Source organism: Vespa mandarinia, chromosome 19, assembly GCF_050613455.1.
Source record: "Vespa mandarinia isolate Hongniang chromosome 19, ASM5061345v1, whole genome shotgun sequence".
NCBI lineage: Eukaryota > Metazoa > Arthropoda > Insecta > Hymenoptera > Vespidae > Vespa > Vespa mandarinia.
In genome coordinates, this window is record NC_140828.1 from 48,099 (window position 1) to 62,952 (window position 14,854).

General features: G+C 29.7%; 1 protein-coding gene across 7 annotated transcripts; it reads right to left on the reverse strand.

Moving 5' to 3' along the window:
- Positions 1-902: 902 nt before the first annotated feature.
- Frl (formin-like protein) lies at positions 903-14,541 on the reverse strand. Of its 7 annotated transcripts, none has more exons than XM_085662748.1 (19): positions 14,066-14,540; positions 13,738-13,967; positions 11,915-11,998; positions 11,417-11,503; positions 11,031-11,137; positions 10,389-10,528; positions 10,088-10,266; positions 9,943-10,019; positions 9,459-9,774; positions 9,230-9,346; positions 8,899-9,139; positions 8,527-8,813; positions 8,044-8,311; positions 7,814-7,941; positions 7,263-7,707; positions 6,895-7,169; positions 6,691-6,804; positions 3,491-3,712; positions 904-3,415 (listed from the first exon to the last, which is right to left on the reverse strand). In XM_085662748.1, exons 1-18 carry the CDS (start codon positions 14,067-14,069, stop codon positions 3,500-3,502), a joined length of 3,312 nt encoding a protein of 1,103 aa, XP_085518874.1. In that variant the 5' UTR covers positions 14,070-14,540; the 3' UTR covers positions 904-3,415; positions 3,491-3,499. The 7 variants fall into 7 exon arrangements, with proteins under 7 accessions (XP_085518877.1, XP_085518874.1, XP_085518875.1 ...); XM_085662750.1 differs by lacking the exon at positions 904-3,415 and adding an exon at positions 5,167-5,270 and having other exon boundaries at positions 3,556-3,712; positions 14,066-14,541; XM_085662751.1 differs by having other exon boundaries at positions 903-3,712; positions 10,389-10,539.
- Between the last annotated feature and the right edge of the window lie 313 nt (positions 14,542-14,854).

Genomic DNA, 14,854 nt, shown 5'->3' on the forward strand with positions numbered 1-14,854 from the left:
AAAGTGCCCCCATATTTTTAGACTATGAAATAAAATAAAATGTTAGATTTTTTGCATACTTGAAATAGTTCTCTACAACTAAGTAAAATTAAAGGAATTGGATGTTAAAAGTAAAACTTGCGAATGTATTTATAAAATATGCACTAGTATTTTATAATTTTGAATATTTATGTATATATTTTTTTAATTACCTCCAGTTTATATGTATAGAGCAATATTTAAGATATCCAATGAATAGATGCTATATTGCGCTACTGAAAAGTGACTTTTATAGATGGATTAAGGAAAATAGAATTATTTTCTTGTAGAATAACTTCAAAGACCATACAGTTATAAAACTAATATCGATAAGTTTATTATCTTTTCTATGAATAATGTGATATTCTTCTACCTATTATTTAAACTCTTTTGCATATGAAAATTTTATCTTGTTATTTCATTTGCATTCTATTGTACATGGTCTGAAGTACGTAGATACATTGTGCCTTTTGTATACTGTATATTTGTATATAAAATCACTTTACAGAAATCTTTGTAATAATGTAAACTAAATGCATAAATAATAAATATAAGTTTAGAAATTATTTCTGTTATTTCATTGAATCAATCTTATTTTTAAATGTCAAATTAATCTTAGTTAATAATCCAAACATAATATTATTATTTGTAGAATTTTATATTTTAATTAATTGATGATTTATATAAAACAAATTAAAAACTTACATTCATTTAAAAATGATGCATATTTTACATACTTATTACTAGTACTTTTATATATATATAAAAGTATATATATATATATACATAAAAGATGTTTGGAAAATTAAATTTATTTATAATAAAATCTTGAAATATATAACAGAAAATTATATAAAAGTCTATGTAATGTCACACTGTATTAAAAGAATTGTTCACAAATTAATGAATCGTTCGCTTATACACAATATTATTGTTATTTTATTCAGATCTAAATTTAATTATAGAGATTTTTCTATATTCGAATAATTATCTAATTTGTTTGCTATTAGTTTATCTATTTATATTCTCTTTTTTATTATATTTTTGCCACAAGATATAATATTATACGTACGAAAATGCAGAAAAGATGACAATTAGATGTATTATGGAAGAAAATTAGCTTGCCTATTAAAATGTGAAATCTTTTTATTTATCAATTCTCTATCGAATTCATTTTGATCCTGTCATATTCTGTTAATGGGTTGATAAAAGACACTTCTTGTCTTTTTTAGGATAGTAAATCCTAATATAAAGTATAAACAATGACTAGACAGGACCTACATATCAAAATTGAACTTTTAATTAAATTTTACATTTACAGTTTGTTAAGATGTTCCGTATTTTGTACAAATACGTGTATGATACATGTAGGCATATTTAACAATAACAAAAATTCAACAAATTCAGAGCGATATGTATTATTAATCGATGTCATATTTCATGGATCACCGATATAATTTTATCATATAAATAATATGTAAACATTTTTATAGTGAGGAAAATAGAAACATAGTTAAATGTGTTACAATTTGAACATAACAAAACATTACAAAATATTTTCATGTAATCGTTTAAAAATCATATAACATAAATTTCGACACGCTATATATCAAGTATTACAATATCGACAAGTAGCACATGTAACGTACGAATATTTTATATAAACATCACATTTGTAATTTAAGCTTAAGCAATAATAATTACATTATTTCATAGTGAAATGTTCCATATATTACAACATTATTTACACATTTTGTTTTCCTCCTACTACAATATAATCAAAGACATATAAAAAGTGAAGATATAATTGCATTATGAGCATAGTTTTAAATATGCGTGGCTATTTTGACTGATGTCAGGAGATATTATGTGTACTTTTATAAATATACATTTAATTCAATTGCGTTTACAAAAATTATATGTAATATATATAAAAATTACAAATATTGTATCTATATTACGTGTTCGTTTAAGAGAAAAACTTTGAATGAATAAATAAATCATCAAACATTGAATTATGAAGTACAATGTTATAACCATTATACTTTTACTACACTATAAATAAACTCAAGTATGGTATGTGATTCAAAAAGGAATGTAATGTAATATGTGTCATGCCAGCCATTCTTTTTTCATATAGTACAAAAATAGCATCTATATGCATAAAAAAAGTCCAATGGTATCTAAATCACTATCTTTGCTTCAGTAATATTACACTCTAGAATATGAATTTTTCTTGTTCAGTCTCATTTGTAGAAAGATAGGACAACAAAACATTTTTCTCATAATCTCAAAATAATCACTGATTAATTCGACGTTTAAATATACCTCTTATAGTATACCAAAATAGAAAACTATAAACATACCACATTACACTTTTATAATCACAAAGTTGACAAATGCATACGAGCCTAATAATGTGGCTAACAAACACGATTCTAGTGTAATTTGTGGAATGTTGTCAAACAAGATAATCATTAGTGAATACAATGAAATATAAATAAAAGGAACAATATATAATTTTGGTTTATAAACATATGCTATGTATCATTAGTTCCAATGTATAATATATCCAATAATAATTGATCCAATTAAATGCAATTTATCCCAGAGGAGAATACAAATGTACGAAATATAATGGTGATCGACGATTAATAAAAAAAAACAAAACAAAAAAAAAATATATATATATATATATATATATATATATATATTCTTTTTTCATAAAAATTTGATAGTAATATCATTATTTGCTGTTACATTGGTATCGAGACATTACAAGGTGCTTAAGTTTCATGATTTTCTTTTTTTTTCCTCTGAAGGTATAGTCTTATTTTTTACTTATTATAAGACTCCATACAATAATTACGCCTACCTCACCATTTTAGGTGTTATAATCGTGCATATCATCTGTATCATCACTGGAATAAACTGCTTCGTGCCTTTAATAATTTTCAAAACTATAATATGCGTCTTATAATATGCATCTCGTACAAAGTTACGTTTTCATGTCTTTAGTACGTAATATATAAAGGCATATGAGGATAAATGTTATTTATGAATGAAAACGTTCATAAGTAAAATTGAAAGTAGCACAGCTGCTACTTTCACTAAATTATTGAATCTTGAATACAGTATGATTCAAATGTTATGTGTTAAACTTATCACATATATTTGATATATTCATATCAAAATTATATCCATGTCATGAATATTCAATATCAGTATAATGAGGCATTTAGAAAACATATATCAAAAATTTATCCGATAAGAAATATGTTTCGTTATTCGTTAGATTTTAACGTCACATTAATTTGTGCATAATTATTTACTAAATCATTGAATATTATATTTATATGATGCTTTCAGCTTAGCGTGGTTTACAAAAAATTATCTCCTAGAAAATGGTAGTATCCTTTAAAAAGTTAGATTAATTAATGGATAAGACTTATTGCATATCTGATCTACATACTGTTTTTAATTAAAGTTCAAGTTCTTCGGCAGTGCGGGAAAGTCTATGGTTATCAATTCGCCTGCGTTGACTACGCCTCACAGCATCTGCTCTACGATATGGTTCTGATCTAAGACCAAGAAGTATATCTTCTAGGGCACCATTATACACTTCATCTTGCTGTAGAAGTTTCTTCTCTTGAACCAATCTTGTTTTATTCTTGAGTTCATTTATGACAGCATCCTAGTGTAATATAAAATAATTTAATTAATAAAAGTCAATTTATAATTACTTTGCAAGTAATCTTCATTATCTTGAAATTATAATTCAGATTCATATATAATACTGTATACCTATAAAATATAATACGATGTCAAAAAAAAGATATTTATTCTGAAACTTTATTTAAGTCAATGAAGTTGTGACATTTCCAAGGGAAGAAAGTAATAGAGAATTTTTCTCAAGCAACATGAATGCAAGCTGTGACATGCTAACGCATCTCTTCAATTTTGTTAATGATAAACATTTAGTATAAGTACATATACATACATACATATATGTATATATATATATATATATATATATATATATATATATGTACACATACATACATACACAAACATGTATGTATAAGTATGAAAATATGCTTATAATTGTGAGAAGCAGGCATATAGGTAAGCCATGTAGTATATTTTGGTAAGCCATGAGTAATTCTATTAATATCGAAAGTACGTTATAATATTGAAGTATCTATGATTCTCATAATTGTAAAACAAAGTATTAAAAAAAATATAGATATACATAATATCCATAAATATATATATATATAATACAAACCTACACTTTAATATTTCATATTCAGAATCTGTAGAAATTAAAAATAAATGTTTTAAACTTCATCTTTATATTAATCGTTGCCTATCTTCAACCGTTGCTAAATTATCTTTTACAGCGTTTTATCAGAAGATTGAAATGCTTTCTAGTATGCCTTATAAAATATTTTATTCATGGAAAGATATTATTTCTGAATGGGATGTATTATTCTGTCGATAATATCTATATATATATATATGTTTATATATAAAACAGGAAAATGTAATGTTCCTTGTGCAAATAGATTATATTGTAAATACAAATTTTGTTCACTTTAAAGGAGCAATATATGCGATAATGCAATGTTAAATTCTTAAATGAAAAAATATACAGAATAAAACTCTTACATGGTAAGCATTAATTTAGTTATGCTCACTTTGTAAAAATTTTAGTGTTGCGGATATAATGTCGGTTAAGACTCCTCCTGACTAAAGTCTGAAATTTCTATTTATTCGTTATCATATTTATGAATAAAACTTGTAACGTAATAAAGCAATATAATCAGTACTACGTACATAAATATAAAAAGTATTAAGCAATGAAATGCAAGAATACTTTTTTACTTGTGGTATGTTACATTACTTTTGCCACTTTTTTTTCTTTCTATCTTTTTTGCTTCCTCTTTTTCCTTTCTTTTTTTTTCTCCCCCCTAATTAATTACGTTAGCTCATATTGACAAATACAAACACAGATCCACTGGTAGGTAGTTATTAATAAATATAATTTTGTTTATAGATTTTATTTTCATTAAGTTCCTAATCAAAACTCACTTTTCCAAATCAGAAGGAGTCTTAAGGATAGGCAGTGAGTGAGGATGGACTTACACGTTGTGAATTGTTTCTGTATTGTTATGTTCTGACCTCCTTCTGAGTTCATTAAGATGCCGGTGCAACAGAGTCTTGTTCGAGTTACAGCAAAATTTCGGTGACTTTAAATCCAAATAAATATGTAACAAATAAGTGATCAGATTCTGTAATATATGTAGATTTTGTTTGGAAAGGCGAAAATGTGAAAGGCTACAAGAACACTCATAAAACGATGTCAATTGATAAAGTTATTGATAATTCCCGTAGATATCATGCTAATTCGCAACATGCAAAAAAATTATTAACACTTTTTAAAATTTAAACACTTTTAAATTTGCCTACTAGTATTAAGTTGAATGTTTTTCAATCTTTCCAAACTTTTCATTATAATGTTAAATATCATTTCCTTAATAATAAATTATCAACGACTAAACGGTTAAATTGCAAATTCAAATCACCGCATTTAGATGTTATTTGTGATAGAAAAATGTGAAATAATTGACTGTAAGTAAATTTTCAAAGGAATCTAATTCAATGATATAGCGTAATATTATAAATAAAGCCCCAATTTGATAATATGCTCATACATTGCGAAACTTATACAGAAATGACATAGCACATACCATAGGATATTATTTTCTTCGTAATTAACACTAAACAATACACTAACATATTTCAATATAAAATCCTATGCCAACTTAAATTAGATTTCTCAAGTCTGAGCTTTAATTATAAGGCAATATAAGTGATAAAAAGCATACTTAAAAAACAGTAACACTCTTCATAGATAAAACGACATTCAATAATAGGTCTATTTTTGTTGGAATGAAAAGGAAGTTAAGAATGCATTCCCATTCTTAACATATGTTAAGAATACATTTTTTTTTAAAGTAAATATGTCATGATCATAAAGCGTGCCCTGCAATAAATATATGATTTTGTACTATTCTCTGGATTTGAGCATGCTCAATTCGCGTAGAAGTTGAAGTTAAGTAAAAGATATGTAACTAAAATAAAAGAATAAAAAAGATAGCAACAGCATAAAAACATGTATATCGATCTTAGTAATATTAATTGTGATAACGGCAAACGTTTTTATTTTTTCTTTTTATAACAAATATATTTGTGTTTAGAGAAATATAGCATATTTGTATTAGATAGTATTAGTACAAAGACAGTTAAATAAGGAAGCAATAGAAAAAGCAGATTAAATCTGAAAAGAATTGTGTGTGTTTCTAATTTTTATATTAAATATTAGAAATGTTTCAATCAAAACAAGTCTATTTACTAAGCGTACTACCCTTGATGTAAAATGTGCTATTAATAAAAGCATGGATTAATTGTGTGTGTGTGTGTGTGTGTGTGTATGTGTGTGTCAATTTAAAATATCGGTTTAATAATATTATTACAAATTTGATTCTATATATCCTAATAATCATGATTTGTCCAAACTTCTAATCAATAGCACAACGATATTAATATCCTTTTTAAGCCAATTATATCAATAAAAAATGTACAAAAAAGATATGGTATATAACACACCTGCTGTTTCTTCTGGTTCAATTTATTTCGTTTAATTACTTGTTCAGACGTATTTAAAGCTTCCGCAGCAGCAGCTTCTAATCTACGACGTTGCTCATTTTCTTGATCCGCTGCCTGTTAATGATAAACGAGTGTTTGCATTATTGTAATCTTATTTATTATTTACAATAGTTAGCTACTCATATGTTAGATTGAAAATAATACCTTAAAAGATCTTGCGAATCTAACAAGAAGCGAGAAGAAGGTATTCGCATCTGCTTGTCTGGGACTCTCTCCGAAATATTCAACGCATTCTCGAAATGCTTCACCGGCAGCACGTGCGTCTGATTTAAGTCGACGTAATTTCTCTTCGGAATTATTTAAAAAGTCACGTAGAACGGTATTATGTTTTTCTTTACCACGAAGTTCGAATTCTTTTCTTACAAGATCCATACCCTTTTCCAATTCATGAACGTCGGTTATTATATTTTCAAGAGAAACTATAACAAAAATATATCATCAATATTCAAGTAAGACTGCAATTAATTTTACGTATTGATTGTGACGTCCAAGATAATATTAAATGTATTCACCTGTTGCAGCTTTATCAATATACATGAGTTCGGAATCGAAATTAATGAGTTCCGGGAATTTGATTCGTATTGTTGCTACTATATAATGTAAAAGGCACATCCTTTTATCTGTAGACTTTGTGTCTAATAACGTATCTAAACTTTGTAATTTAAATCCGTAAGCAGGTCCACGTTTGCTACTATTTAAATAGTTTCCGAAAGCAAGAATGATTTCTAAAACTGCTCTCAATTTCTTAGAACTTTTCACGGTACTTGATGCAGATATCACAGCATGTATTTGTGGCGTAATAAGGTGTAAATTGTCAAAAAAGTTTCCTATGTAATTCATTATTGAAAGTTTAGTCGATATTCTTTCTACCTTTCCTAATTGCATCAAAAACTTATCCTCTTCGGTTAAGAGATTTATATTCTTCTTTTCGATAATATATTCACGATAAGCTTTTATCTGGAAAAAAAGAAAAAGAAAAAGAAAAAAAAAAAAAAAAAAAAAAAAAAAAAATTGTTATTTTCATTAAAAATAATATCAATGTGGAAAATTATAATTTACATACCTCCTGATCGGTTGGCACCATACGCTGTAATAATTCTACATTTTCAAGCGAAAGTACCTTCAAATCAAGAGCATTCACGGCCATTATTACCTTTTCCACTGGCATCTCCATCTTTCTACGTGATATTGCTACAAAAAAGAAAAAAAAAGAAAGAAAAAGAAAAGAAAATACATGTATACGCGTAGAACTTATACGTATATATGTGTGCTTATAAAGTTTTTCATTCGTACCAATATTTCGTAATCTCGTATGTTCCAAAAGAGACACATTTTCAGGCTTCTTAAATCTTTTACTAGGAAAGCTTTGCAGGCCATCCAATTCGCTATTACCATTAGCTACATGACCACTCATACCGATCTTGAATCTCTCTTCAAAATCAGAAAAGTCTATGTAATTATGCAATCGATCGTCATCCAATTCATTGAATATAGTGCCTCGTACTTGATTCGGTTTTAATGCGATCCAATTGAGGGTAGGCAATTTGTACTTTGTTTGTACCTGAGGTGCAAACAAAAAAAAAGAAAAGAAAAGAAACAAAGATAAATCAATTTGTCTGGCAATATAGCAACAATAAGGTTTATGAATTATCAGATCATTTTTCAGAGCCAATTATTATAAACAATTATTAATTTAGAACTTGTATTAAAAAATATCCCCGAGGAATGATCTATCGGGTCAACGTTTTACCTAAAAAGGATCAAACATGTATATACTTTTCTTTTAATTGTCATTGCTCCATCGGGTGCTTGCATCATTCCAGCTGGTGGTGGTGGTATAGGCGCAGGTGGTGGTAACTTGTGATCGCCCGGTGAAAGAGGTGCCATAGGCGGTGGTGGTGGACATGGCGGTGGAGGTGGCGGAGGCGGAGCTGGCGTAGAATTATGAACTTGATCCGACGTTGACAATTGTTCTGTACTTAGTCCAGGTGATATAGTATTCTCTTGACCGAAAATATCAGAATTGTTCAAGGGACTCATAGCGCTTCCATTTCGCATATTGGCTATTAGAAAAAGACAGAAAATTAATTATTAATTATCATTCATTAAAATTAATCGACAATATAATAATTAAACTCGACATATTACCCGACGAACTCTTCGTAAGGGTTCCTGTAAGGGTCTCCAATTCGATTATCTTATTCTCCAAAACGCTTTGCCTACGCGCAGAGTCTTGTTTTTGTCGTTTGAGCGCTGCAAGTTCCTCCTCCGCTATTCTACGCGCTTCCGAAACATCCGTGTATTCTATCTTCAACGCACCTAATTCAGTCTCTAATTCTGCTAATTTCGCTAAAGATTCTCTTTCTAATTCGGTCATTCTGTCGTGTGCCTAAAAAAAAAAAAAAAAAAAAAAAAAAATGTATTATTACTTGAAAATTGTCATGATCATAAAACGATCACGATCATTCTTCCAACTTACATGGCCAAGTTCATCCTCTAATTCAGCTACTTTTTCTAACGCTGCAGTCTTCGTTTCGCTGTCTTCCATTAAAGCAGCGACATCGAATACATTGTCTAAGTAAGCCGAGATTTGAACCTACAATTATCAAATATTATGTATTTTTTTCTTCTGACCAAAAGAGAAAAAAAGATGAAATGTTGAGTAATGTCTGTTAAAAATGAATGGGAAATTAAATAAAAATACGAACTTGCAAATCTTCGCTTTCCGTATGTCTAAGTTTCTCTAAATATTCATCGAGGCCTAATTTTGTAAATTCATATTGCAAGTGTACTCGAAAATTCATATCTTCCACAGAATGAACGACGATATTCACGAACTGCATGCAGGCGACCATGAATTCTATATGGAAACTATCATATTGCGTAAAATAAGTCATGAGCGTAGTAAATCTTCGCCTTTCCATGCACACTTCTTTGAAATTATCGAACGCCGATAAAATAATTTCATGTCCGCCTTTTACTAAACAAATCGCCGCAAGAAGTTCCAAAACTAAAGCTTTCGTCCTGAAAGTAAGGAAAGGGGAAAAAAAAAGGAGAGAAAAAAAAAAAAAAAAAAAGAAAAAAGAAAGAAAAAATGTTAATAATTAAAGATCTAAAATAAAAGAACACTTCAATTTTACGTATAAAGTAAATGATGTTACATATCAATGATTTGAATAATTTAAAATTTACCTTAAACTTTTGTGCATTAAACTAAGCGCAATGCAATTAATTGCTTCTCTGTGTTGTATAACCATATTGAAACCGTACTGAAAATATCAGATATAAATGATAAATATTTGGACGTTTCAGTTCCAATTAAATCTGCATATAATACCTTATTATTCATAATGGCACGCATGCAAAGTATGCAAACATGGATATCGTCCTTTGCTTCGCCCATATTCAAACGAGCCACATGTCTGGATCTGCGTTTTACACTGGGACTGTCTTTAAGTTCGTGAAGAGATGGTCTTAAACATCCATTATTCAAGTGCGAAGAACCGCCTGTTTCGACTAGTAAATTAGAAATGAAAAATTATGTTATAAAATTTTTAATATAATAAACATTGTTATTTTATATATATTTTTTTTTATTATCTTTTTTATCTTTCGTTCGGATATATGAAATAACTTACTCGTCTGTAATTTTTCTTCGGAACTAGCGTGAGATTCCAAAAGACGTTGTTCGTGTCGCATCATGAGTAATCTGAAGCTAAGGTAATCTATCAGAGCATCCAGTCCTTGATTCTCCTCGTCCAGGAATTCTCTTACCCATCTAAAACATTCCTACGATCATAATACAAATCCAAAAAGACGACGAGATAATGCATACGGATCCATTTACTTGAAACATACAATTCTATTGATCCGTTTTCATGCTTTTTACGGCGATTAGAAAGAAGAAAGAAACAGACAAAAAAAGAAGAAAAAATCTTTTTTTCAATAACATTTCTTTTATATTAACGATCTAACAAATTATTTTATATCTTTTTTAATATCTTAAAATTTGTTAATAGTCACCTATAAATAGATAGTCTTCTCGTCATCTCTATTATAGAATGTAATTTATACACACACACACATATCTTTAGATACCAAGTGCATGTGTGTGCATATATCTTCAGATAGGAAGTATATACATATGTGTGTGTGTGTGTATATGAACATTTCATGACGATAATCTGAGATAGATGAATTATGTAAAAGCGCCGACCGTAATTATCGCTCGAAAAATAAAACTAGTTTATTAAAAAAATAAAACATTTATGTTCTCTTACTCTATATGATTTGTGCGCAAGGAGATTTCCAAATCCCGAAGTACTTGGGTCGATGTAGACTCCCCAACCATTTTTCTTTTCTGGAAGAATGTGAGGAAACGATACGACTGTGGTAGTCATTAGTATCCGTCTGATAAAAGTAGCTTTTTTCTGGTATAAATATGAACTTGAACGGAACAAAAACGTGCGTTCTTCTTGAAATAAAGAAAAATCTTCAAACATCCACCACGTTTTTGGACGTAAAATAATAGAAATTATTTGTTAATCGTTTTTATATAAATCAATTAAATTAACAAACAAAGTATTTATATACGTAAGATAAAAATTTTTAATAAAAATATATAATTAAAGGCGAAAAGAAAGAAAAAATGTTGAAACAAACATACTCGATGGCTTCGTGACGCTTTTGGATCCAAGTATGTACGTAATTTTGCCAAGTAATGCGACGGGGGATCTTTCGCTTGCACCCTTTCCTGTAATCGTTAACAATTTCCATATTATTTTACGAGTATTAATCATACATCAGTGTGCGCAATTGAGGAGCATGCAAAAAGGAAAAGAAAATCAAGTTACAAAAGTCGCCTTTATGTTTTTCTTAAGAGCCTACTTTATATTGCTGTTGTCAAGATAAGAATAAGGAAAGAATTACGTCAACAAATTTGTATTCTAAGAAGGAACGTTAAAGTTGATGCTTTTACAACGCGCAAAAGCGGTCTATAAAAATAGACCTGAATGGAAGCATACCACCTGTTGCGAGTTTCATACTCTCTCATACTCTCTCTCTCTCTCTCTCTCTCCTCTTTCACGGCTATTTTTGTTACGCGTCTTTTACAACCGATTGTTAATTTTGATTCATTTATTTTGGATGCATTAAGCGTACTCGCCTGATCGCATATGATATCCCATTTTTTTTCGTTATCGTACTGTTTCAAAAGTTTCGCCTTATCCGGTGGTAGATCCATAGACGCCTGAAATAAACGATTAAATCATTCAAAATTCATCATGATTATGATCGCATGAAATGTATAATACATATAATTTATTTTACATTATAAACTTTTATAAAATATTATAATATTAATTATATAATGAATTATATAAAAATTAATTACAAGTTATATATATATACATATATATATATATATATATATATATATATATCGGATCATAACATAAATAAGTTCGATTATATTCATTTAAAATTGTACTTGCAACCTAACTTATCTTTTTGCTTTTTTAACTAAGACTTATCGTTATCGCTGTTTTCCTAAAGCATTATAGTTTACCGAAAAGAAAAAAAAACAAAAGAAAAAAAAAAGAAAAAGAAAAAGGAAAAATAAACGAAACAACATTCGGAAATGATGTGGCGAAGGACGTGAACGATAATACATTCCCGTTATCAGAAGTATAAATTTTAATGGGTGACTTTCGATTTCAGCTCGTCGTACAGGCTGAAAGAAACGCAAGGGTGAGCTGCTGAATCGTTGGTAGGATCCGGCGAAAGACAAAAAGTGAAGACGAGAAAAAGGGAAAAATCAAGGAAGAGCGGAACGACGGGGAAGATCAAGGTCTTTTAACTGTAAAGAGATTGCGTCATTCATGTGGTGCACAGTGCAAGTAGCCAGTAAGCTGAGGATCACACGTGACGTCAGTGCCATTAATGTACAACGTTCAACGTTCGAGCAATGAGATAAAGGATTTCAAACAAATGTTTATATACCACATATATATATATATATATATATATATATATATATATGTATGTAAGATACATTTTTCTTAGATTTTTATCCTAATTTAATATTTCAAATAGCACCTTTCGAAGTAAACTTAATAACAAGAAAATATGAAATGTATTCAAGTTTACTAAATCGAAATCCAATGGAATCGAAGGATTATTCATTTGTTTATCACATTCGCAATGATTACTTGATCGAGCAACGAATGGATTAAGTATCGCAAGTGGAATCTATAAATAGAATCAAAGAATGCTTTCATGCAAGGCTTTCATCCCAGGACTCCTACAGAAACTAACCTATATAGCAGAAAATGATCGATAGAAAAAAATAAATAAAAAACTAAATAAAAAAAAGAAAAATAAAAAACTTATATTTGCACAAAAATATACCATTAATTATTTTACTTATTACATATACATATATATATAGATATATATATATATATATACAAATGGATCAACAAATATAAATAACCTTTCATTTTTTCTCTCATCATTTCGCAACAAATATTTACGAGTTATGTATCAATATAACAATTGACAAATTGTCCTATTGATGAATACTGAGTAACTTTTATACATCTTTTTATAAGATTCTATTTAACAAAATTGTAAATATCAGTAAATTTTGTAAACAGCAACAAACATAAAATTCACATTTTAATGTTGTTGTTATAGAAGGAAAGAAGACATAATAAGGTATAGGACACGCATGTGAGAAGCGTGGGAGGGAGAGAAGGAAAGTTGGGTGGGAGAGATGGAAGGGAGGGAGAGAGTAAAGGAAAGAGAAGGGAAGAGAAGGGAAGGGAAGGGAAGGAAAGAGAGGGAGAGAGGGACAGAAATAAAGTATTTAGAATCCTACGTCACGCCATCGACCAAAGGAAAAAAAAAAAAAAAAAGAAAGAAAGAAAAAAGCAGATGATCGTGGCGAAGGGTGAGACACTCGCTGCTAACCAAAAGATTACTCACCAAGACTTTGGTAAAGCGCCTTTCAAGTTCTACGGCATCCGGCATCGGTTGTCTTGGTGCACCACGGACGCTACCACTTTTCGCATGTAATCCGGCCAAAGCTCCGATACCATGACTCGTTGGTTGATAAGAATGCTGAGAGGATCCGTCTTTGATAGCCCCATGAAATACTTCCCGTACACCGGCGTCGCTCTCGTTGATACGACTTTGCACGCTACCCATTGTTTCGGCTTTTTGTATATGTCACATTCGAAGAAACAAATATACATACATGTGTATATATCTATATTTTATATATATTATATATATATATAATATATATACACACACATGCAGGGGCACACACATATATACGTATGTATCAATCAAGAAGACGGGCGCGCAACTCGGCGGTAGCGGACGATCGTACAAAGACGTATCGTAAATAAACACGATTCAGGAACAATGTGCACACTCTCACTCTCTCTCTCTCCCTCCCCTTGTCAACACGAAGAACGGTGGTCAGTAACAATAACAGCGACGGCGACGACGACGACGACGTTCGCGATACTTCCTCATTCTCGATCGCTTCCAATTATTAAGCTCTCTCTAGGATGAGTAATGACGAGAAATTATCGATTGTAATCGGTTATCGTAAACTCGCGCAACAGGTATCGAGCAATCCATCGTGAACACAATTCCCATGAACTCAGAAACTCGCGTGAGACGAATCACTCTGCATTCAACACCAGGTACTTGCGTCCACGACATCTGCGATAGCCTCGTCAGTGGGAAGACGGACACTCCCGTCTTAAAATCTTTGATATAACGACATTAGTGCCATCTTCTTCGATATTCTTCCTTTAATCGAACTAAACTTCGATTATTATCGATACTCGCGATACTTCGATTAAGGGAGGCAAATTTAAAAATGTTTGCACGATTTCTTTTGAAAAAGGGTTTTGTTTTCAATGATTATCCAGTAAATAGGAAAACACGAAATAAATCTTTAATAATTAGAAAGAAAACACGATACAAAAGAAAAGATAACACGTCACACTTATCGAAAATATTGCACTCATATATATAACTGTCGTTCAAATTCTTGACGATTAATTTAACACTCCAAGGATTACAA